This window comes from Cryptomeria japonica, chromosome 5 (assembly GCF_030272615.1).
Source record: "Cryptomeria japonica chromosome 5, Sugi_1.0, whole genome shotgun sequence".
In the NCBI taxonomy this organism is placed as follows: Eukaryota; Viridiplantae; Streptophyta; class Pinopsida; order Cupressales; family Cupressaceae; genus Cryptomeria; species Cryptomeria japonica.
The window spans coordinates 928,479,164-928,505,987 of NC_081409.1; the positions used below are offsets into that span (position 1 = coordinate 928,479,164).

General features: G+C 39.1%; 1 protein-coding gene across 1 annotated transcript in view; it reads left to right on the top strand.

Annotated features, from left to right (window-relative positions):
- Positions 1 to 496: 496 nt before the first annotated feature.
- Positions 497 to 26,824, top strand: part of LOC131855885 (ABC transporter C family member 13-like) — a 115,692-nt gene continuing 89,364 nt past the window's right edge. The window contains exons 1-3 of the mRNA XM_059221225.1: positions 497 to 1,025; positions 5,746 to 5,786; positions 5,951 to 6,023. Of these exons, the coding sequence (XP_059077208.1) occupies positions 960 to 1,025; positions 5,746 to 5,786; positions 5,951 to 6,023 (180 nt within the window). The 5' untranslated portion in view covers positions 497 to 959. The remainder of the gene's footprint in view (positions 1,026 to 5,745; positions 5,787 to 5,950; positions 6,024 to 26,824) is intronic.

Genomic DNA, 26,824 nt, shown 5'->3' on the forward strand with positions numbered 1-26,824 from the left:
TTATGGTTAAGTTCCAAAAGTGTACTTGGGGTGATGGTTAGGGAGAAAGAAAAAAAATTATATCAATGAGTTCAATCCTACTTGTGATCATCATCAAAAAACGGAGCAAAGAACTAACTCTTATCAACTCTATTGTAAAACTGGATGCTGGAAAAGATCAAAAATAGTTTGGGAAGAAAGGGTCTATTTTTAGCATTTCTAGACAAGTGGAAACATAAAAATATTTCATTTTAGAGTGTGATACCTTGAAGAACAACATAGACAAATATGTAAATATCTTTACAACTAATTCTTGATATAAATTATTCAAGAAGGAACTCTTGATAAATTGGGAGCACTCATCATCACTTTACATTAAAAAATGATTAAATTGGAAATGTTTGAACAAATAAAATGTGCCATAAATCGGAAAAAATTTGTTCGAATCAGTAAAGGGGATCCCCATTTATAACTTCACCGTTGGGAAGATTGTCGTGGGAACTTTCACCGATACAAAAATGTTCAGACCATTGCATACAAAGCGTCTTCTAAATCCTTTCCTAAAGGCGACATAAACGACAACGGGGAAATATCTTATCCGAGGAGTGCTCTGACGAGTACAGAGTCAATAACACATGAAGACGAAAGAACTAAATTAATAATTAAAACCCACCCACCGCAGGATTTCGAAAAAGAATTGAATGAAACGTTAACCTGTTTTCACAAGGGAATGAAATATCATTAATTAATACAAAGCTCCGTGCCTCCCAACTTTTGCTGGAAATAAGTGCGCTTGAGAAGTTCGATATGCCAGGCATGCGGGCAGAGAATTGACCAGGGTTTATGTTATAATATTTACCTACATTCTCTTGCAAGGAATACTTTTCTCTCGCTGTCTAAATGTAAGCTTCTCAGCTAGTACTTTTGTGAAGCTGAACCTGCTTTGTTGAAGTCTTTGTAAGGGTGGCACATGAGAAGAAATGAATATTTTCAGAGCAATTATAGGTGCAAGGAAGGTGGAAAATTTCACATTCATTTGTCCTACGGTACATAAAGTTTGCTTCTATAACTCTACCATAAGAATCTTTTTATGCCTGTGTTAATTGAAAGGTTGTTTTCTTTTTCATCTGTTTTTGTGATGGAATTTTGTGCAAGCTTAGTGTCTTTTTGTGGGTTCCCGGTTTCAGTAATACAAATATGTTCTGCAGTCAATCTTTTTTAAAAGGTGTATCATGAGAAATGCAAATGCAGGTAATAGATATTTTAGTAAAAGGGAATATAATTGTATATGGAAAAGTAAGGAGAAATTAAGTGTATATTTTTTCAATTTGGTTGTATGTTTACATGATTTAGTAGGTAATTTTTTCTCTCGTGAGAGTTGAAATCTTATGAACTACGGGAAGATAGGTTAATAATGAACATGAATTGACTCAAAACTGAAATCATCACATAATCTGATACTCTAGGGAAAGATCATGTATAAAAACATATCAGATATAAAGATTGCTTCTGTATGCTTTTTTGGTAAGACACATCCTTTTCCCAATTCCTCGTGTTAGGCATTTGTAATGTCTTGATTTGTTATGGCAGTTATTTTTCCATAGAATATAGCAAACTTTAGAATATTACTGTATGTTTTTGTTTGACAGAACACACCATTATTGGAGCCGTTAATTTTCCATGGACTAGCTAGCAAATTCAACCTAGGATTTCCTATAAGCTGGGGCAGTTATAGCTTTTAAATTTATTGTAATAGTCAGTTTTCCATAGATCAGTTAGGACTTGAATCCAGTACTTTTAAATTGCATTTTATTGCAGTTTTTAACTTTTCATTGAAGGATTAAGACTTCAACTTAGGATACCCTATTTGCTGAGGCAGTTATAATATTTTGATTTATGATTTATGATAGCAGTTAATTTTCCATGGACTATCTAGGACTTGAACTGAGGACCTCCTATTTGCTAAGAAACTCATACTTTTGTGGTTAATTTTTCATGGACCAGTAAGTATTTGAACCTAGGACCCATATTAGTTGCTGAGTGCTGTGCCACTGAGCCACTTCTCCTTTTTGTGGCCTCAAGGCCATCCCATGCAAGGGGGTCAGACTCCACTTGATCCTTGGCCCCAATAATGGCCTTGGCATTGATGAGAAGTGTTGGAGTATTGCAAACACTGAGAGGGGGGGGGCTGAATCAGTGTTTGAGGCTAAATTTCTTTTTAAACAACTCTGATATAACAACTGATAAATGCAGTGAAATGCTACTTTGAAACTTTGCAAACATGAGAAATGCAATCAACATGAAGTAGGCATGCAATATAGACCATTAGAGAATTCACAGAACAACATTGACACCATCATTTTCCTGAGTGGAAAACCCTCCTGGGGGATAAAAAACCACTCGCAAATTGCCTCACTGGCTTATGATAAAAGTTTGTTTACAATAGTCTCAATGCCTCACTGGCAGAGATAATTTCAAGTCTCACTGACATTCACATAGAAATCACTCTGTCTTACTGACAGAACCTTTAACAACTTATGAATTTGAAGGAATAAATACAGAGGGTTGTTCTGTTTCTCTGAGGCACAACTCAGCCTTATACAAATATGTTTTATACCTCATGAGCTTCACTGTCAGAAGCCTGGCACATATAGGACATCTTCATACAGAGACTGTTTTACAAAAATATTCCAACTTTTGCATATAAGATTTACAACTAGCTCAGTGCAAGTTGCACAGAAAAAGTTTTCAAATGATACTTGCAACTTTTAATCAGAATGACAACAAACATTTCCTTTTTAACTGCAGCTTATACAAATAGAATTTAGAACAAAAGGTCCCCTGCTCTCTTTACATAATAGAAATCTTCTATAACTGCCTTTTTCAAAATCGAACCTTTTTGCAAGAAAAATAAATCCTATTTAAAGAGTTCCCAAAACTGGTTTTTCAAAAACCCTCGACTGCAGATCAATAACTGTTTTGATAATTCTTTTTAACTGAAACCAAACAGAAACTAATCCTCTTTTAACTGCCAAGGAATGTGAAGAGATTTGAAATAAAGCATCAGCAAAAAGATTTTCTCAACCAAAGAAATGGCTTTTCCTTTCTCATTGTTGACAGCAAAGCGTAACTAATTTTCATTTCAATAAAATGAAACAAGATTACCAGATTCATGAAGTTTGTCCAACTGCCATGCTCCACAATCTGACCCAAAGTCCAAACTGTCACTGTTAGTCCACTGCGAGCTCAATCAAGCTATGTCGGCTGTGCTCAAGTTCAAACATACCATGGCGGTTTGTAGCTAGGGTTTCATGGAGAAACCAAAACAATATTATCGATGCCCTAGCTCTCAAAAATGAGCTTTCTCTTTATTATTCAAAGTAATGAACCAAGAAGATAGAGCTGTTTGACTGACTTATCTCGTGCCACAAAATAATAATATCATTTTGACGTCACAAAGGTATCAAAAACAAATGCCGACCAAGGTTTAATCACCAATGTGCCATTTGAATTACCCAATGCCTTCAACGCCAAGGACTTTTATGTCTTTGTTAATAATATTGTTCCCCAAGCAATGACCATTAAATTAAGTATGCCAATTCCTCCTTTTTACATGGTACCGAATTGTTTGCACATGCTTGTTATGAGTTTTTCAAACTCATACACAATACTACAAATATGATCACTTTTAATAATAATGATACCACATATGCCATGAACATAGAATAAAACCTTAGTTTTTGCTACTGAAGAGATTATAGTCAAATGTCTTGAGATGGATCCAAAATACCTTCAAGCTCTCATTATTTGACATCTATATGACTCATAGGCATTAGACTACTAATGACTTATAGTCTTGCTTTAACAAGCCATCAATATCTTATCATGAAACAATGATAAGGTATCAATATCTTCTTAAATACAAAACATATGAGACATTAACAACTAATGCAGAATAGAGTACATAAAGTATCAAACAACAAGACTTATCCATAAAACCATTCAATGACAATATGAAAGAGAACCAAATAGCACTGGCAAAAGCCCCGAGAATACCTTTAATCTGTTATAATAAACCAAATATCTTTCCATGACATCAATGCCAAAATCAATGTTAAAGGGGTCAACAAGAAGGTTAGCAGCTTTATCAGCCTCTCTATAAACATGCTTAATTGTGAAAATCTCCATCCGATTCAAACACTCCCTGTCTTCATAACCGATGCTTGAAGTTTCCAATTGGCAGTGCCTTTCTTTTAAACTGCATTGATGCAGATCATTGAGTCTCCTTCCATGTCAATTTATCTTATTCCCGTCTTCTTGCATTCCTAGAGCCCTCTAGCCAATGCCGCCTCCTTTGCTTAATTGTTATTTGCAAACCCTTTCTCATCTCTAACTAAACACCTAATCCCTACGGATCTGGGGTTGCCTTTTGATGCCCTGTCAAAATTCAATTTCAATCTCCCACTTGGGAGGGCAAATATATATAATATAGTAATAATATAATTATAGTTACTATTGTATTTTATTAAAATAATATAGTATATTAATAATTATATAATATTACGCATCAAGAAAATAATTATATAATATTATCCCCCTCGTTAATGGGGTTGGGGGAGTTGAGTCATGTTTCAAAAGGACCCACTTTGTATGGAAACCCCACAATCTGGATAGTATAAACTGAATTTTGATGGTGCCTCCAGGGGGCAACCCAGAGCATCTAGAGCAAGATGCATTATTAGAGACTGGTAGGGACGTGTGGTTTGTAGAGCATCCAAACCATTGCCAGGGGGATGAACAATGCTGTGGATTTCTTCTGTGTAAAATTCAAGGTAGAGCATCTAGAGATTGAAGGCGATTCAAGTATTGTCATCAATGCGTTTAGTAGTAAGACTATGACAAATTGGAAATTGAAGGCACTACTCGAAGAAGCAATGGGATCGTGGACGAACTCAAGGATCATTTGGCTAACTATGTGTATTGGGAGGCCAATGTGGAAAAAGACAACTTGGCTGCGGATGGCAGGGAACTAATCTCATGGGATGAATGATTGAAAGGACAACATACATTATTCCCAAATCTATGATTAAACATTCTTTTGATATTAATAATAATTTCAAATGCAGTGTTATTAGTAGCATTTTACCATCTACTCACATCATACAAGAAGACTAGAGGTTTACTTTATCAACCTCATATAGAACTTACCAAGCTTAAATGCTACATTGCATTCCGCCATTTTAGACAAACTTTTCATTTGGACAATATATGGGCTAAAATCCCTATTTTAGATAGTTCATGGGCCAAAGTCTCTATTTTATTTGCTCTCTATATCTCTATGCTATGAGAATGCCTTGAAATTTAAAAATGAGTATTTTTTTCTCCTTTTCAACATTTTATTCATGTTGTTTTTGAATCTGATTTTTTTCTGTTTAAATTGTAATTTTTTCAAAAAATACTATACTTTTAGTTTGCCAATTTTTTTACAAAGGATTTTTGCTGCTATTATTAAATCTATAACTGGAATGTGCTATATAACGTTCATTTTCATTTGAGTTTTTGATAATAATGTTATTGCGACATGTCAAATGCCCTTGCTTTCTAACATGGTTCTCTTTTTTGTTCATTCAATCCAATTGCAAAGGTGATCTTTTCAATATTTAAATGCAGTCCTTTGAGTCCATCATCTATCATTTCTTTGGATGTCAAATTTACATTGATTCTGCTCATAGAAGTTTGATGCTATCTTATTTCTGTTATTTGCAGGTCTGGGATGGATACGATTTCTCACCATGTTTTGAGAATGTATATCCTTTAAATGATAATAGAATCGGTTACTTCCTTTTGCTTCTGCTAGTGTTTCTAAACAATAAATTGTCTATGAAGTTAAAGGAAAAAGATGAAATTTGATTTTGGTTTGGTCTGGCATAGTTCTTTGTCATGATTAGCTGTTTTGCTTGACCATGCACACTTTTTTTGGATTTGGGGCAAACATTTTCACTTTATTCCTTTTCCTTCTCAGTGTGGTGATTAAACAGAAACAGGTAAGTAGTTATAATCACTGGTATGTGGGACCAATTATTCATTTGGATCACAGATCATGATTAACTTGCATTCATCACAGATATGTTGAACCTTAAAAAAAAATGATTTGTTTGTAACTAGAATTATATGAAGTTATCATGATTGGATAAAATATTTGTTGCACTTGATATGGCTGAGTGACAATTTTTTGGCTCAAAAGGGTAACATTTGTTATATGCTATAAATGTTTGTCAAGAATAGTCATCAAAAACTTGATTTATAAATTGGCACATTGCCATCGAATTGTGTGTACACAGTATGTAATTATCTACAAATATTACATATTTGAGTGAATTAATTGGCAATGATATCTTTTCATATATTAAATTATTTTTAATAAAAAAATGGGCCAGTATCCCCCATGGTACAACCCAAGAGAATATAAAAATCAACAGATCATTTACAGTTTGTTTGTTAGTAATTTCTGCACTACCAGAGAACATCAATTGCAACAGTAACTGAAGTAGTTGTACACAAAGAGAATATAGAATGATCAAAGCTTTCATAAATAGGTTCATTTTATCACCATCTTGAACTTCATTGGATCACTAGTTGGGAGGGTAAGAGTGAGAAGTTTCTTTTAAGATATAAGCCAGTTGAAGGACGGAGGATGATAAGGCTATGCGAGAACTTTTTGTGAGATTTGATTGTTTTGTAACAAGGACATCTACCACTTTGAATTTGTCTCCTGAAATTCTTTTGAGTAGTTTCATAATTGCCTTATCATTCAAATTGCCTTTTTCATCAAATTAGAACATGAAACTGAATTAAAAGATTCTTAGCATCATGCTATTGAGTTAGAGGATAATATGGCCACAACTGGGAAAATGTAGAAAGATTCAATTAGGTCTCTTGCCAAGAGTTCAACTGGTCCATTATTGCAGAAGGGGGTGAATGGTGTTACCTCTACGAAGAGGCAAACGCCAGAAGGTCAACCCATACAACAATATTAACCTCCTCTAAGAAGGAATGAATTGTAGCCATTCAACAATAATTATAGGCCACAGTTGTGTCATGTCCTCTTTTTCTTGACAATAATCCTGCTTTTATTATTATTTAAAAAGAGTGTTTTTAAACACTGATAAAGTATATATAATAACAAAATATAAATAAAATAAAGTTAAAATCCAAGTTTTTAAAAAATGGCGCTCAAATTGGGCCATGGGATTGTTAGGAATATTAGATCATTAAGTTTTTAGGTTTGTTAGTTAGAACAGTTTAGTGATGAAATAAAAGTGATTATAATAAAAACTCACGTAGCTATTCTAGGTTTGAAAGTAATTAGTTGGGATTTTATTATAGTTGTTTTAAGTTGTTAAAACAACTCGTATATTTAGAGATTTGTTCCCTATAAAATAGGATCTAAAAAATCCTATAAATATGTATTGAAGGAATGTGAGAATGGTGAAAATAGAAGAAAATAACATATTACCCTGTGTATAAGTTTTTTGCAGATTTTTATTTGGATCTTTCCAAATTTTTGTCAGGGATATGTTCAAATTAGATATAGAGACAAGTCAAGGGATCATTTTAATGCATGCAAGTTGGATGAAAATTTCTGCTCTTTGAGATTAACAACAATCATATCAAGGATGAAAACCCTTGATCCTTGATTTTTAGAGGTGAGGATGTGTTGTGACCATTTCACACATCGCCCCATTAGAATGGGGACCCCCTCTTTTTTTCGCTTTTGTTTTGCCTGTTCTTCTCTTTGCTTTTAGGGTTTTGAGTGAGTGAGTGGTCTGTCTGGGCTAGGGCTAAACCTTAGGGGTTTCTTTTGGATGTTATTCAAGCTGAGTCCAGTCAAATTTTGAAAGTTGTTAAGCATCCTCCCTAGAGTTGAGACGATTGAAGTGAGGTAAGCCTGTCAGGAGAGTCAGATAGGTCTCAGGTTAGGTCTAATCAGGGTTTTTAGGGTAAAATCCAAATTTTGTCTAAGTGTTAGCATTTTGAAGGTGAAATTGTGTGTTCTTGCCTAGGTAAGTTTTGATCAAATTTTGGAGGTAAGATGATGCCTGAAACAGAGAAATCACTCCTGACCCTCTCTCAGGGCCCAGGGCGAAATTCATTCTAAGTGCAATTTCTTGTTTTAAGAAGGCTTGCTAACTGGTTCGTGGCCTTGAAGATGACCTAACTCTGCCTTGTGAAATGATTGGAGACTTAAATTTTGAATATTTTAGCCAGAAAGGGTGAAATCGCTCCTGACCCTCTCTCAGGGTCCAGGGCGAAAATGTTATTTAAAGCATATTTGTCACTGACTTTTCTATTTTGCTTTGTGCAGGGTCTCAAGGAGGGATGATTGGACGTGGTTTTGATGCTTTTGAAGATTTGAAGGCACGAAAATGATGAATTTTGAAGGTTGAAGGAAAAATCGCTCCTGTCCCTTGCTGAGGGCCCAGGGCGAAATTTTGATTTCCTTCATCTTGTAGTGAAAAGGAACCAAGTGTTGGATATGATTGGAAAGTGAATAATTTTCTCCACCCGCCTGAAGCGGTTTTAACTCGAGATGATGAAGGATTTTGTTGGAATCATCAAAATCGCTCCTGACCTTCTCTGAAGGTCCAGGGCGAAAAAAACTTATTAGAGTCATTCCTGACCTTGTTTGATCAAGTTGAGATATGAAGAGGCGTGGTGAAGGATAGTATGAGCATAATGAGGTATCCAGAATTGATCAAAGATGATGAATTGAAGGTGTTTTGCCCAAAAGGTGAAAAATCACTCCTGACCCTCACTGAAGGTCCAGAGCGATTTTCTTTATATGTATCATCTTGTGACCTTTTGGGACATGAGAATTTATTCATAGCATGAAACAAGATAACATCTTCCTTAGCCAAGACATTTCATGATGAAAGGTGAAGCATTTTGGCCTAGAAGGCAAAAATCGCTCCTGACCCTCACTGAAGGTCCGGAGCTTGATTTTCAAATTTGCACTGTTCTTGCAGAATCAAGTTGATTTTATGATTGGAAGAGATCAAGAAAAGCATGTTCTATCCGTTGAATATAATTTGAGTGGTCAACAAAGGAGGAAATCAACCCAAAAAACAAAAGGCGCTCCTGACCCTCACTGAAGGCCGGGAGCTAGATTCTAAAAGTGCAATTTTCTGACAAGGACAAAACAAGTTTTGTGATTGAAATGAATGGAAGAAGGTGTGTTTCGCCCGTTGAAGATAATTTGGAGGGCTAACAAAGGACGGATAAACTTGAATTTGCAAAATCGCTCTTGTCCCTCACTGAAGGCCCAGGGCGAAAAACGCAATATCCAGCACTTCTCTCCAAGTTTGGACAAATCTAAGCCAAGGCGCAAGTTTGAAATGATGTTTAAAATGCCTTGAGGTGGAATTGAGATACTAGGATTACAAATTTTGATGACAATTTGCAAATTCGCTCCTGTCCCTCACCAAGGGTCCAGGGCGAAATTTCCAAGTGTGCCCACTTTCCTTGCATTTCGAGATAACTTTTTTGTTTCCAAGATTCAAAAGGGAGTGGAGAATGATGTTCTACGCCTTGAGGGTAATTTGGGATTGAAGTAATCAAGAATTTGTATAGAGGACTCAAAAGCGCTCCTATCCCTCACTGGAGGCCCAGGGCGATTTTTTCGAAACCAATAACTTCCCTCCAAGATTACGCTAAGGCAAGGTTGTGCAAGGGTGGAAAAGGTCTTCTAAAACATGGTGAACAAAGATTTGACTTCAAAACTTGATAATCCTAGGCTAAAACACAAAAGTCGCCCCTGTCCCTCACTGCAGGCCCAGGGCGAAAATCTTTGAAACACCTATTTTGCCTTGCAAAATGCAAATTAAACGTGTATGGAATAGATGAAAGAGATCATTGCTTACCCCACAATGAGAATTGACAAATAAAAGGTGAAGGATTAAGAGCAAAGGTGAAAAGGCGCTCCTGGGCCTCTCCAAGGGTCCAGGGCAAAAAAGTCCCGAAGGCACTTTCCTCCTAGAGATCAAGTGAAATTAAACTCAAAACTCCAATTAAAAATGCCATTTTAAATGCCTAGATGAAGTCTTGGACAAGAAAATGAGGAATGCAAGGCCTAAATTGAAAGTTCGCTCCTGACCCTTGCCAAGGGTCCAGGGCGAAGTTGGTAGCATTTTTTATTTTCACCATATTTGAGCGTTGATATCCTCCAAATTGCATTATATGCCAAATTGCTAACTTCGAAATATTTGGAAAAATTAAATTAAATTGGCATTTAATAAAAGACACATTGGCATTTAATAAATTAATTTTGAGCCTAAAAAAAAATCGAACTTTTATTATAAAGGCATTTAAAATTAATTTTTGTGAAATTAAAATTAAAAATGGAGCGCTTGAGGTCTTATTTTTATTTATTTTATCAGGTCGGCCTCTCCTTTTTGCAATTTTATTTATTTTTTAGGCCTATTTTGACAAGTTGGCCTAGGGGGAGCAAGGTGGTGAGCGCTCTATATATTGGAGGTGTTTTTCATTATCCAAATCATTCACTCATTGCTTCAAGTGCGAATTTGGAGAGCAAGAAGAAGGTGCGAAATCTGGTCTATTTGGAGCGAATTTATCTCAAGTGTTGGAGGCTAGAAGGAGGTGGAGTTGATTCTTGTGAAGGCTAAAGGAGGCGCATTTTGCTCAAGGGAGAACTTTGATCTACATTTTGCCTAGCGAATTCACCTATTTTTGCATCATTTCTTAGAATTAGTACTCAAGTGGAGGTATGGTGTAATCACCTTAACACCATTGTTGAAGATTTGAATTTTGCGCTTTGTTTTGAAAATTCTAAGTTTGATGTAGTTAATTAGGAAATGATAACTCAAGATTTATCATGAAGTTTCCTAATTAAAATCTTAAATCTTCCTTTCTACTTTATATTTCTACACTTTAAGGTATATTACTCATTATGAAATGTTGTGTAGGTGTCAAGATGGCGACTCCAAAGGCAGGAGCATCTACTAGTCGTCCAGCTCTCATGAAGGAAGATCAGAAGAACGAAGAATTGGAGACCAAGATCGTGTCCAAGTGGAGCAATATCGGAGATACCAACTTGGGAAACTTCAGTGTGAAGAAGTTTCGAGAGGTCCCCTACATTGGCAAGCCATCACCTGTCGCAAAGAGAATAATTGAAAGTGGCCTCATCAAGGCGGCCAGTTTCCCTCCAGCAGTCCAGTGTCATGAGCTGATGATTGAGTGTGCCCGCCATTATGACTCACAATCGAGATCGATCGTATCCAAGGAAGGGAACACTTTGGCTTACCTTTCAGGGGAGGCTATAAGTGAGGCTCTCCATCTTCCAGAGCATAAAGATATGATTTACAAAAGCCTAGAAGGAGCCAGGTCAATGTATGAAGATGATCCCTCCACTTGCTTGAATATCATCAATAAGAATTGGTTACTCAAAAGTCGTCCTCGCCTGAGCAAGATTCCCAATACACCACATAGGATCGACTTCCAAGAGGAGTACAGAGATTTGATAACTTTGCTCAATCGAGTTACAGGGGCTCCACAAGCCTTCTACTTTGAGAAGTGGATGTTCTACTTCATCCAAGTGATAGTTCAAGGGAAAGGAACGATTCATTGGGCTAGAATTATTAGCCATTGCCTGGATGTGCAGTTGAGAAGACTAAAGCCTACCAAATCATTCCACATGAGCTCATACGTCATATATGCCTTGATCAGGAGTTTCGAATATGCAGGGCTACCTCACAGAGGAGTGATCGGAAGAGGACCCAGAGAAGTGAGAGTTTGTGACTCTTATGTTCATTTGCATCATCCTCCTAGAGGTGACTACAAGTTAGTCAATGACACCTTCACGATGAACATCACTAGGATATGGCAAGGTGGGATTCACAATCGACTAGGATATTGCAAGGTGGGATTCACAATCGACTATCTCTGGATGCACAAGAGCTTGTGAAGAGGTATGGTGCTTGGTTCATCCAGTTTCAAAAGTTTACATATATCAGAATTCATGGGTGTCCTTCACCTCCCTACATGTTGCCGAGGTATCCGACGGACAGGATAGTGCTACTTGAGGTGACTCGGCAGTTGGCAGCTTATGCGAAGGCATTCAGACGCAAGCATGGAAATGGAATTCCCGTGCCCATCATATTGGGGAATTCAGTTGAGGTATGTCCTAATACTCAAGCCTTGGATGATGCAGAGAAGGAATTGGCTTTATATTCATTCACGTTCTTTGCCTCGAGGGAGAATTTCGATCCTCATGGTTATATGGAAGAGACAGCTGGTAGGAAGTACAAGCACGAATTTCAGGTAGAGGACTTTTGGATGAATCTCTCAAGTGATTTGGAAGTGAAAAGAAAGATGCATTCCAGATTACCTTTAGATTTCATCAGGAAGTGCAAAGTTTACAGAGTGGCCAATCAAGCTCAGGACAGTGGCAGACATCTCCAGTCATCCTATGACAGAGAAGACAAAGCGGTGAAGATAGATTGGAACGAGCCTGAGATTTTGGACTTGAGAGCTTTGATGGCTCTAGTTTTGTCATGTACTCGCAGATGGGTGGATGTACAACATCAAAAGTTAAGAGAATAGAACATACCAATGACTTTTACTTTGGAGGAAAGACCAGAACAAGGAGGAGCAAGCGCAAGTGAAGGCAATTCTCATCCTAGAGGCGCGAAGAGGAAAGAAAGACCTGAGAAAAGAGAGCCCTCCAAGAAGAAGCAAGAGGCCAATCGAGATCGCTCATCAAGCACATCTTCTCGACATGAAAAAAGGACAAGTCAAGTTGAAGGACAAGAGAAGACGGTGCCTGAGGTTGATGAATCTATGGAGTCGATGGTTCAGAATGATAAACCTGAAAAGGGGCGGGCACCTCAGCATTCATCAAGTCAATCTCCCCAAGTTGATGAGCTACATGAAGAGAAGAATGATGATGAAGTGACATCCCCTCTCCGAGAAGACGAATCATTGCTTAAGGAAATACAAGTTAGAGAGACAAGATCCGCCATTCCGGATTGGTTAAAAGAGAGATTGACAAGGGTGATTGTGATTGAAGATGAAGATGATGTAATTGATTTGGAGAGCCTTATAGGAAATTCTCAAGAAGTAATGGAGAAGAAGAAGGCCACCAAGATGTCCAAGGTGATCAGAGATGAGACAGGGTCCAGGAAATTGCAGATAGCTACACTAGTAGTGGACAAGTATGAAGGTGAAATCCTTGCAGATGAGTATGATGTAGAAACATTTGAGCTTGGTCCACTTACTGCTGAATAGGCACTGGATGAGGCAACCAATTCATTTGAAGCACTTAAAGACAAGTTTAAGGAAGAAATGGAAAAGAATGGAAAGCTTGAGAGAGAAGTCGGTGCTTGGAGAAGTTACTTTAGCCATCTCAATTAGCCCTTGGGACGTCAGGATTCTGTAGTGTCTCCTGTGCAAGCACTTCCCCTTGAATCAGTTGGCGAGGCAGAAAGAGTCAAGAGTTTGGTTCAGCTTATGAGCTCTTGGATTGACAAATCCCACACAGTAGCCATTGAATTTACAACAAGAATGATGCAGACAATCCACCGAGCTATCCAGGTCCTTGAGATCGTCCACAACCTAATGATAACGGTAGCCGCTTTCGCTCACACTAGAGATGTTATCATTCCTGTTCTGCAAGTAATCAGGCAGACACTAAGGAAGATCCTAGCACAAGAAAAGATAATGGATGGAGGAGCTCATAATTTACTTCAGTGGTCAACTCTACTCCAGATGAAAGAGGTTCTTTTCGAGGACATCAACACCAAATGCAATCAAGTTGAAGGCGTCATCCATCCAATTCAGGATAAGGTGTTTGAAGTGTTGTGTACCATTCTTGGCAGGAGGATCGAAGTTGAGACAGATGTGGACCTTCAAGAGTTGGAAGAAAGAGTCAAGGTCATCTTTTGCAAAGATGAGAATGTCATCACAGATGAGCAATGGGATCTAATGTTCACTACTATGCTCTTGATTGAGAAGATCAAAGAACTCGAACCTGGATGGGAAACGGCTCTTCTCAAAGCCTTTGATCAGGTCATTCACTTGGAAGAACGAATGAGGAATCTTCTCGAGATTCCTATTGCTGAGATTGAAGGAATTGTGTCCAGATTCGTTGCATATGCTAAGAAAGAACATTGGAAAGGGAATAAGGTTCTAAAAGAGAGGTTGTTATAAAATGATGTGGCATCTTAATGATCATTGGTCTATGTTCCCTCGATTTTTGTGCCAATTAAATATTTGGCTATGCATTTAATAATGTTCAACTAAAAGGGGACTTTTTGTAACAAACCCTAATTAGGGTTTAGGTGTCAAAATCTCAGGCATTGATCTTCTTTTGATCTGGGCCGTTCACTGTAATTGAGGATGCTATATATACCCTCACTCATTTTCATTTTGTCATTAGAAATTAGAAGATTAGAGATTAGATATTAAGGAGATAGATAGTTAGAGCTTTTGGAGAGAAGAAAGTTATTTTGTAGCAAGATTGAGTATTGAAGAAAGAATTTCAAACAATTGTTGTCTATTTTGGCTTTGAGATCAATAAAATATTGAAGTTATGGTGTTTTATTGCAATTCTTGTGGCTATCTTCATGGTTGTTTACTTTCTTGAATCATTCTCAGTCAAAGCAGTATTTAAGTTCGAAGGACTAAGTGTTGGGCTTGATCTTTGGTGAGATTCACGTTCCAAATCACTAGCTTCTTACTGATTGTAAATACGCCTTGTGTGGTCAACTGGAGATATTTAGATTGCTTGAACCTTCAATCATTACTGAACTATTGATATGTATCTTTATGGTAGTGTCTATAATTCTTGATGATTTGAAAAATCACTAATCACCTTAGAAGATCGCATCAATTCCAGTAGAGTTGTAATTCCTTGGCAATACTGAAATTGGTAGAATCTTACCAAGTCTAGCCTACATTGAGTCATTCTTAGGATTAGATTAGAATTCATCTCTTGCAAACCCTATCTTTTGATCTTTTTTGAGAACCTGTTAGCTTTAGGAAAATTCTGTTCCTGCAGATCGAAAACGTAAGGCCGCTTGAAGAAACAGCATTTACAACGACCACTGGTGCTTATCCACATGTAGAGATTCTACAACGAAGAACCTTGAAGTCATCTTGATTGATCCTTTTTCGCGATATCTTCAGCATTCAGAGGCTTTACTCAAGAGAGGATAAGGTACCCTTGGGTATTTTATTCTGTGTTTGATAGTGTACAAAATACACGTCAATAGGATGAAACCCCAAGCCTCTTGTTGAGCATCTCCACCTTAGGAAATTGCACACATGCTAACCAGAGTTATTTGATTTCAAGAAAGGAGTGCCATTGGGAGATATCTGCTCAGATTATGGATCAGACTGAGTGCATATCATTGTGGAAGATCAAAAGGTAGTTTAGGAGGTGATTTAGATTATTTGATCTTGTTGCTATCATACGCTAACATCATACTTAAAGCAGGCTTGGCATAGACCATTGTGAAGGATTTTTGAAGTAGATTGGAGGTGATTTCAGATTTTATAATCCTGTTGCTAGCATACCCAAACATCATTTCAGGATATTTCTCTTTTTGAAGAGTCAACAAGTTAGTTTTGGCCCAAAAATCCCTTGGAGATCATAAGGTGCTCTTGTAAAAGAGGTGCAACAACCTTATTCGGAGTCATAGTGGAATTCATTTGCTAGCATCAACTGGAAGGGGAATTTGGGCTGGGTATGATTTTAATTGGTAAACTGAGGATTTAGTATGTTTCCATGTAATTAATGGTGCCTAGGACAACTTGGTAACATTTGCACCCGAATCATAATTGCCTCTATCCATATATCAGATTTATAATGATTTTGTGAAATCTGAGTTGTCATGGGTAATAGTATGCACTTGTTATTTCATCTTTGACAGTAATGATTCAGAAAATAATTTATAAATTGTTGTTTTAGTGAGTGAGTTGTGTCCAATCTGATTATCATTTTGTATATGCATTTGAGGAACTTACCAATTATAAAACGTAATCAGTTCTAAAACCCTTGGTTGGAGTACACATCAACTTTAGGACATTTCATATTGAAGCTCCTTTATCAACCACAAATTATTGTACTTTTCACAATATAGATGCGCATAGTGGTAATGTCATAACATGTGTCTAGAAATGCAAAGATTAAATCAAATCATGACATTTCCAGATTTTGGATTTGCAAGTTTGAGTCTTGACTCAAATTGATTATCTCGATGGTGACTCTATAACAAGATTCATCAAATATGAACCCTTGTTTGAAGTAATGAATGACTTTGATAGACATTCGCTCTCAATCTTGATAGTAATTCTACGATTGTTTTCACTCATGTAGAGCACTTGAGGGCAAAAAAGGAACAAGAGAGAATGAAAGGTAAAGAGAAAATTGTAGAAGCTTCGTCAGCCAAAAAAATTGCATAGTTGGAGTAATTAGGTGATCACCTTAGTAAATTAATAAATCTTTAATTACTTAGGTCCCCTATTACTGTATTACATTTAAGCTAAACTTAGGAGTGCTCTTCTATATTTAGATTGAGCTAATTATAGGTTACTGTTATCACAAAAGCTTGCACCCTTGCTGAGCAATCAACTCAGCAACCTTGTGAAACATGGAAACAACCTCGAAGTGTGGAACCTTGCGCAAGGGGGTGGAATCTCCGACGAAGGCCGACTTCCTTCTCAATCCAGGTGCAGGTGTTGAAACAACTCAACACTTCAAAACTAACTCCTAGGCCTATCCTAACAAATCGCAGAGGTAAAGGGAAGAGAGAAATGCTTGAAATAAAAGGAGGTGATGCACCAAGAAGAGATTGTTCCTCTCCCTACCCGAAATGACACAAAAAATCAATTGAAACACCCAGGAGATGCACAAACTTCAGTTGTATGAGTGACCCCAATGCATGTATGAAGGTTAGAATCATTGAATACCAAGAGGGGAGAAGGTTTCCCGCAAGTCACACTCAAATAAATTTAAGACAGCATATATGAGAGAAGAACCACAAAACATACACCTATGATGAAGGTAAGGAAACATACATAGCATACATAAGTTGAAAGTAGGCAAGAATGGTGATTTCAATTAATTGTAAGGCCAATGGCCAAACTTACAGTTGCACAAATGCAAGATAAATACAAGAGAAGTGGGAGAGCATGGAATAGCTCAAGCTAGCAGGAAGAGAATCCTTTACAATGAGGCTTAACAACCTTTATATAGAAAAATGGTTACAAGAGTGATCATGACCCCTGTATGTCAGTTTGGGAGTGCAGGAAAGTGCATGCACTTGACTTGTACATGCAAGCAACCTAGCCATACCCACAAAAGGCAATTCTGAGAAGGGTGGATTGACTGACCTTTCAAAGTCAGAGTATGCAGACATGACATAAGTCACCACAACAAGCATGGCCCCGTACCTCCCTTGATGGAAATTTGCTAAAAACATTAAATGCACCCCTGTGGCTCCACAAAAGAAGGTGCATAAGTCACCAAAGCTGTCAGAGCATTTAAAGCTTTGAGTGTTGATCACGTCATCCAGAAGTGTTGCAAGCCGGAAGTAGTTTGGAAGACTTTGGAGACCTGGGTCGCCGAAGTTGGGGGAACTTCGGAGACCTGGGTCACCGAAGTTGGGAAGACTTAGCAACTTGGGAACTTCGGAGTTCTGGGGTAGAAGAACTAGGAACTTGGGAACCTGGGGGTTCCGGGGTTGAGAACTAGGAACTTGAGAACCTGGGGGTTCTGGAGTTCCGGGGTTGAAGACTTAGGAACTTGGGAACCTGGGGGTTCTGGAGTTCCGGGGTTGAAGAACTAGGAACTTGGGAACCTGGGGCTTCTAGAGTTTCGGGGTAGAGACTTAGGAACTTGGGAATCTGGGGGTTCCGGGGTTGAAGAACTAGGAACTTGGGAACCTGGGGGTTCCGGAGTTTCGGGGTTGAAGACTTAGGAACTTGGGAACCTGAGGGTTCCGGAGTTCCGGGGTTGAAGAACTAGGAACTTGGGAACCTGGGGGTTCCGGAGTTCCAGGTTGAAGACTAGGAACTTCCTTATGACAAGACAACACTTCACACTTCATAATTCCATTGCTTTTCACCTTGATCAATTGGGGCAGCGCTGGTCCATGGAACATATCTCTGATCGGTTCTCACTGATGGACCAAGGGTGTCATAAAATAACATTTTTGGCGATTTCTGCGGGATGCTTGCTTGTTAAGCATGAAGTCCAGAAGCCTTAAGCATCCATTGGGCACCGAGTCATTGAAAAGACGCAAAACATGTGTGCGTCATCACTTGGAGGAAAACTGAAAACTAGAGCGCACACCCTCTTAAGGAGAATGCGGCATGTGCATAAGCACTTATGAAAGCAAAACAACCTCTAGTCTAATATTTACATAGTCACCAACACCCTCTTTAGAGGCAGGGCTTGAGATGAATCCCATTCACTGGGATTGGAAGAACTTCGCCATCAAGCTTGGAGAGATGAAATGCATTGGCCTCCTTGCAACTAGTGATGACATATGGACCACTTCAGATCGCATCAAATTTGGAGTGTTGCCCAACTTTGGCTCTGTCTGCATCCCACTTGAGAACTAGATCTCCCTCTTTCAAGACCCTATTAGTAGCCCTTTTGTCAAAAACCTTCTTGACTCGCTCTTGATGAGTCTTAAGTGTATGCATAGCCTGACTTCTAACCTCCTCCAGCTCCATCAGCTCAGCTAGTCTTACTGTCATGGCATCATTCTCTGTCAATTCCAGTTGATGTGCTAGTTCAAGAGAGGGTAACTCTAGGGAAGTTGGGAGTCTTGTTTCCTTCCCATATACTAGCATGAAAGGGGAGTTACCAATCGCCCTTTTGGGTGTGATCCTGTCAGCCCATAAGGCTGTCCTCAACTTAGTGTGCCATGCCCTTTGATTGTCTTCAATTGTCCTTTTAATTATCCTGATGAGGTTCTTGTTGGAAGATTCAGCTAAGCCGTTACCTTGAGGGTAATAGTTGGATGATGTCTTCAGGTATACACCATGCTTAACTGCCCAAGAACTGATTTGGGTTCCAACAAATACCCTGGCATTGTCTGATATGATGGTGGAGGCGACACCGAATCTTGTTACAATTCCCTCAAGGAATTCCAACACTGAGGCCTCAGTGGCATCCCTCAATGCAACTACCTTTGTCCACCTAGTGAAGTAATCTGTTGCGGCCAAGATCCACTTATGGCCAGCACTAGAAGGTGGGTTTATCATGCCAATGAAGTCTAAACCCCATTGGGCGAACGGTTGATCTGCGTGGATGGGATGAAGAGGTAGGGCAGCTAGTCTTTGCTTCCCAAAGAAGAGAGCACATTTCTTGCAATTCTTCACCCATCTATGTGAGTCACTGAATAAGGATGGTCACCGAAGTTGGGAAGACTTAGCAACTTGGGAACTTCAGGGTTCCGGAGTTTCGGGGTAGAAGAACTAGGAACTTGGGAACTTGGGGGTTTTGGAGTTTCGGTGTTGAAGAACTGGGAACTTGGGAACCTAGGGGTTCCGGGGTTAAAGACTTAGGAACTTGGTAACCTGGGGGTTCCGAAGTTCCAGGGTAGAAGAACTAGGAACTTGGGAACCTGGGGGTTCCGGAGTTCTGGAGTTCCGGGGTAGAAGACTTAGGAACTTGGGAACCTGGGGGTTCCGAAGTTCCGGGGTTGAAGAACTAGGAACTTGGGAACCTAGGGGTTCCGGAGTTTCGAGGTAGAAGACATAGGAACTTGGGCATTTGGGGGTTCCAGAGTTTTGGGGTTGAAGAACTAGGAACTTGGGAACTTGGGGGTTCTGGAGTTCCGGTGTTGAAGAAATAGGAACTTGTGAACCTGGGGGTTCCGGAGTTTTGGGGTTGAAGAACTAGGAACTTGGGAACCTGGGGGTTCCGGGGTTGAAGACTAGGAACTTCCTTCTGACAAGACAACACTTCACACTTCATAATTCCATTGCTTTTCACCTTGATCAATTGGGGCAGCGCTGGTCCATGGAACATATCTCTGATCGGTTCTTACTGATGGACCAAGGGTGTCATAAAGTGGCAACAATTATGTTGCCCCATAGAATAGGATAAGGAAACTTTTCATGATCTAACTTAATCCTCACCTAGGGTTTTGTCTAGGGTTTTATTCTTTTGCTTTTATAAACATTCATTGTAATAATTGTAGTAATCCATATATCCAGTTTAATCAATTCAATATGTTATTCAGATTCATCTCAATATCAAATGATACTCTTGTGGATCAATTCTTATCACAAGGTTGCATAGTTTAATCATGACTTTTTCTCTTCAGACAAGGACACCCTCTGTTCTGCACACGCACCCCATTTCCGATAGGGACACCCTCTGTTCTGCTTGCTTTGCTAATAACTTGCAGTAGCTATGTCCTGTAAGGATTGTGAGAGAAAATAGGAGAGATTAGGTCAAATTGCATCTTGCAATCTCAGGAGGTGTGGAAGGGAACTCAAGAATTAGACCTGACTGAAAACTTATGGAATAAAAGGCAAGGAGTAGAGGTGAGAATCAATGCTCAAAATTGACCATGGATAGAAGAAGTATATAAGGGTATGAGGGAGGAATTAAGGATTCAAGTTTAAGCCTAGGTCAAACCCCAACCTCTTGTGGAATATGCCTTCTCAAATCCAAAGGTCTGCTAGCAACATTGGAATCAAATGAGAGATAAGAATGAAGTTGAGAGGAACTCAAAGACCAAACCTCACCTCAAACAAGAATTTGGAAAGTAGGAATGCATAAGGATGGAGAAGAAATAAAGTCATTGCAAAGACAAACTCGGTATTGGGAAGCATTTAGGAATTCCTAAAACTTTTCCTAAGTCTGAGTTTCATCTTTTCTTCCTCTCTCCGAGCTGCGCACAAAGTAGTTGAATGCTGTTATCCTAGATACGGACTTAGGAAGGAGTCTTGGAACAGGGACAAAATTGCACTAATCCTAAAAATGTTTCCTAACTCCATGTTTTGGTCTTTAATCCTAAAATGCTTCCTAATTCCATGTTTTGGTCTGAATTCCTAAAATGTTTCCTAACTGCATGTTTTGGTCCGAAATCCTAAAATGTTTCCTAACTCCATGTTTTGGACCTTAATCCTTAAATGTTTCCGAACACCATATTTTGTTTGCTGAATTCCTAAAATGTTTCCTACCTCCGAATTTCTGATCAGAGAATCCTAAAACGAGTCTTGCCTCTGAGTTTCCAATCAGGAATTCCAAGCATCATTCCTAGGTCTGAGTTCCCATAACAATGAAGTTTGTCTTAATCCTAATGACAATCCAATATCCAAGTTTATAAGGCATGGTTCAATCCAAGTTAAAGTTCCAAGTTCCGAACTTCCAAATCAGAATCCTAGCACCAAGTATACAGACAAATTTTCCCAATTTGCTTCCCAGGTCTGACTTTTGTCTTGAATAAGAGTCCCAAATCTGTTCCAAGTTCCAAGTTTGCAGATTGAATGTTAAGTTTCCAAAATGCAGTCTAAAACAGAGTTTCCAAATTCACATTGTTGTCTCAGATCCAAGTTTCAAATCAGTTTCTTGTGTCTGAATTTCACATCAGAAATTCTAATCAGCTGCAATCCAAGTCTCCTATTTTGATACTCCCAACTCCAATTTGATTTAGAGCTCTTGTTTGTCTTCCAAGGTCTGGGTTTTCCTAAGTGGCAGGCCTTCCAATGACATAAATTGTTCCCACTATCAGATTTCATAATCTAGTAAAATCATAAGGTCTGAATCAAACTCCAAAATGATGATCGGCAAAATGGAACCCTGAATTTGCATAACAAGAGGTTAATCTTCCAATGGACTAGAAGAGTCAAAGTCTCCAATGGATCTTTGTGTGGGGGGTATCAGCTAGTTTCTATCAAAATAGGACCCTTCCAAAGAAAGAGTGAGAAGGGTAAGTGATAGGGTCCCATGACATCTATGTTCGAGAAGAATATGTTAAATGAATATGATTATTGCTGATCAAATAAAGATTATCTTAAGGTATTGATGGAGAATCCAGCACATGGATTGTGTATGTGGTCGAAATGAGGAAGCAGTTTGAAGAAGAACCAAGGGAGATGGTCAGTTAAGAGGAAATTGACTTGAAGCCTCCCAGATAACGTTTCCAAAAGTGCCAGAAGATTACCAAGACAAAATGGGAAACACAAGATCAAAATTCCGAAGATGATGCATTTCTAAGGAAAATTGAGAGCAAAGTTCCCAAACTCGGACTCGGCTCGGACTCGGCAAGGCTGACTCGACTCGTGACTCGGCAACGACTCGGCAAAATTAAAAAAATCTCGAAATTAAGAGATTTTTAACAATTTAAAACTTGTTTCATGCACCCATTATTGAATAAAGCCCAATTATAATGTGTGCTAGCTTGTTATGCCATGAAAGGCATGCTGGTAGAGTATCTACTTGTTTGGGGCTTCTGTTTAGTATTTTCTTTGGCCGAATTGAAATTTTGGGAGCACCAACATGAGACATCATGAACATCTTCACTTGGAAACTGTAAGGAGTGCTTGTGTATGGTAGCATTAAATAGTGTGCTTGTTGAACTTAGGTTTTACCTTGGGACTATAGTTGACCTTGGTCTTTCATGGACCTCTTAGTTTTTAGGCTATATATATGTTGGATGGAAGGGGGAATTGTGAGGCCATAAGGGTTTGAAAATATGCTCCTCAAAGACATATCCCTTGCCAAAAATAACCTTGTGCCCCATGGGGGGATTTTTTGGGATGTGGGGACAGGTAGGAAATGTCCCCAACTCACCCCCTTTTTTTCAAAATTTTAAGAAACATCCATTTTGTGAGGTACTCACACATCACCCCATTGCAAATGAAGACCCCCACTTTTTGCTTTCTAGGGTTAGCTCTTTTAGTTTTGTTGTTGGTCGTTTTAGTGTCTTAGCCTTTGCATTGAAGGGATTGAGTTTATCAAAGGTCATCAATTCAGGTGGATATCCTCAAGGTGGAGTGAAGGAGGTTAGGTTAGTTGAGTGATTAGGGGTTATTTAGATCATTCCTAGGGTTTTTATGTACTATATAGTCATGCTTCAAGTTGCTAAATCAAACCTTGGTTGAATGCATAGTGTCCTCCTAGGTCCCGTCCCTTACATCAAGGTTAGAGTGAACTCACCTTAAAAGTCTGGAATGTCATCCTGATCCTGAAATGGTCTGAAATTTGATTAAGTCTGGAAATTTGAAGGATACTAGATTTTGCATTATAACTCATGGAGGTCTGAAACCACTCTCAAACATTCTGACAATATATATGGAATATAACTTAAAGTATAAGAAAGAGAAAATTTCTTATACTTAAATGTTATATTCCATATATGAATCCTGACAGAGAGACTAACTTGTCAAACAAGTCAAAACATTGACCTGTCGTGGCCGAGTCTTGGAGCTTGGACTCGGCGAGTTTTGGTCATAACTCGCCGAGTCCGAGTCCGGAGTCAACAAAACTCGCCGAGCTTTGCTCGACTCGCCAACTCGGCGAACTCGCCTGACTCGTGGCGAGTTTGGGAACTCTGATTGAGAGTAACAGACTCTTTGAAATGCCTCTGATAGAAATAAAGAACACTATCACAGTCCAGAGGGTAACATTTCTAGAATTCCAAAAAATAGTAACTGATTCCCAAGATATGCTAGGGGAATGCTACAAGAAATATACAGAAACGAAGAGATGATAGTTGGGTATGAGATGGAGTATGACTTATTGTAAAAAAAGAATTAATTTATTGTCAAAATAATAACTTTTTGGCCAAATTTTAATATAAAACAATACAAGCCAAAAGCTAGTTATTTATCCAGTTAGCAATTTTGTCCTTTTGTGACAAAAAAAAGTTGTTATTTCGTCTTGGGAAGCATGTAACTTTCCTGTAGTGGAAACAGTTAAGAAGTTAGAATCATTAAATAAGGTTGTTTAGGGTTTCTAGAAGGCAAATCTGGGCCATTAAATGAATTAAATCTTGGTCGTTGATATAAAATGTAATATCTATAAAAGGCCAGTGCCTCTCTCATTGTGATCATTATCAGTAGCAATAGCCAACAAGTAGAATTAGAAGCAGAATAGAATAGAATAGGAGTTGCTGAACAAGAATTGTTGTACCAGCAGCTAAAGCAAATAAATAAAGCATTGAAGTATGGTGTTTAACCACTTGTCTTTTTTTGTTTGCATGGTTCCTTTCATCAAATTAGTTAGAGCTTAGTGATTTTTATGGTGAAGTGCAAAGGTATTTGATTGATTTTTGGTTCATACCAATAGGGATTTGCTGATTGTAAGTTTCTGTGTACGGTTAGTTTGAGCCAATTATTGCTGTTAGTTCAATTGTGGATGTTTGTTTGAGTTGCACCAGAGTTGGGTACTTAGATTTATGTTCATGATCTGAAAATCTTTCGTTTTCCTTTGGAGATTGCACTATTTCTATGGTGTTGTGATTTTATCTCTGGTTAAGCATGAATCAGTTTTATATGAGGAATCTGTTTATCTGCAACACCAACCATTATTGTCATTGTCCAAATGTGATGTCCCCTACTAGGTTTAGACCTATTTTAACCTTAATTACTCTATCTCAACATACTTATTACTTAAACTACACTGATTAGGAGACAAAAACCATCTTAACCTGAATTCAATCAGTGTAATCTTCTTCCTGATATTGAATTGATAATTCAATCAGATTTATAATCTCACATTTGTTGTCGGGAATAATCATTATGTTATGTTGTTATGTTTATGTTGTCGGTAATAATGAGTTACGGCGGTTAGTTAGTTAGCCGACGGGTAGGTAGTTGGAGTCGCGACGGTTGTGTCGCACCCCTTCGGCTGTCATATATTGTACCACCTCCGGGTGTTGGAGGACATGTAATGTTGACGACAGAATATAATATGAACATCTCTTGACATTAATGGAAAGCTTATTCTGGTACTTCTTTGGTATTTGCATTGTGCATTGCTGTTCAATTTCTGTATTCTTCCTGTTTACCCAGTGAGGTAAACATTTGGCGCCATTGCCGAAATTATTTCGAGAGGGACGGGAATATACTACATGGCACAGGGATAATGGGACAACCATTGCCCGAGGGGACGAGCAGTAACCATGACGAAGATCACCAAGAACTGTTCGAAGGAGAACGAGCACTCACAAAAGATTTCTCTTGCATCCTTCAAGCGGCCATCGAAACACACGTACGGAGGGAAGCCACCATTGAGGCTGTTCCAGCGGATGCTGTGTGGAGTGCGCTTGGTGTAAGCCCGGCGGTGAATCGGTTAATGAGCAGTTTGCCTAACCTTCTGGCTCAAGCATTTTTGGCTCTTCAAAACTGCAGAGAAGACACCTACCGTGAGAACCGACGACAGCAAATCTTACGAGAATTTCATGAGCGCCAGGATGACGGACGTAGGGAAGACCGACGAAGGACAAATAATCCTTAAATTGTGAAGGGAGAGAAATAAAGAACACTGTTAGAAGCAGAAGAATTATGTTGATTGTATACAAAAGAATGAATTAATAAAGACGTGTTGTGTTTTGGTTTATGTGTTGTGAAACATGAAATTGTACCACAATTAATGCCCAATTTATTGAATAAAGACAGAAATAAGAAATTAGAAACCGACGAGTGGGAGGCTGCGTAGAAGGCTTTGATTCTGGAACAACGTGTAGAACGTAGACGGAGGCTGAGGCAACTTGCCGAAGGACGACCTGCCGAAGGGTTGCCCGAAGGGAACCAAGGAGGTGTCACGGAAGGTGCAGAAGCCGAGGGGAATTTCTACGCGTCGCCAGACTACGGTAGAGCGAGAAGCCTCGAAGAGTTTCTGGAGGAAACTAGGTTACGGAGAGAACTAGTTGAAGAGACTCGAGATCGGTTCAAAAACTTATATCTCACGCCACAGAGGGAGGATCACCGAAGGGAGCCGGGCACGAGTGACGGCGAAGGGGGAGCTAACCGCACGGTAGTCACTCTCACGCCACAAAGGGAGGATCACCGAAGGGAGCCGGGCACGGGTGACGGCAAAGGGGAAGCTAACCGCACGGTAGGTACAAGGCAGAACACCGTACCTTTGGTCACCACCACAAGAGACATCAACGGCATCGGAGGGAGCAGCCCCGGAGGGCAGACACGGCCACAACCACCTCCAAGTGGACGACTTCCATCAATGGCGACCAAACAAAAGTTGCCCAAATTCAACGGGGATAGCAAGGATGATCCCGCACGGCATTGCCGTACCTGCGAAACCATCTGGACAGCCAACAGGGTGACTGACCAGGATGAATGGATGAAGCAGTTCCCCGCCACACTGAGAGGAGTGGCTATTGACTGGTATTCAGACTTGGATAAAACCGGGGTAACTACGTGGGATGAATTGAAGAAAGCATTCGAGAAGGAATTTCGGCTTCTCCGAGATGATAATGAGATAGTCTCGGAAATCTATGGAACAAAGCAAGGAAAGAAGGAGACCGTACGGGCATATGGCCGCCGGCTAAAGGAATTAGTCGGAAAGATGGAAAGCCAACCGGCTGATGGCTTAAAGAAGCGGTGGTTTGTTGAGGGTCTGAACCCTAAGCTACGACGAAAGATGAAAATTGTGCCTCCGACATCCTACGATGATGCATACAACCGGGCCATGGACTTGGAAAGTGAAAATAAGACGGCCAAAAAGAAGAAGAATAGATCTTCGTCATCCTCTGAAGATGATACGTCGGAAGAAGAGAGTAGCAGTGATGAGAAGCCGAAGAAGAAAGTCACGGCCCTTCAGAAGGATATGGAACGGATGTTA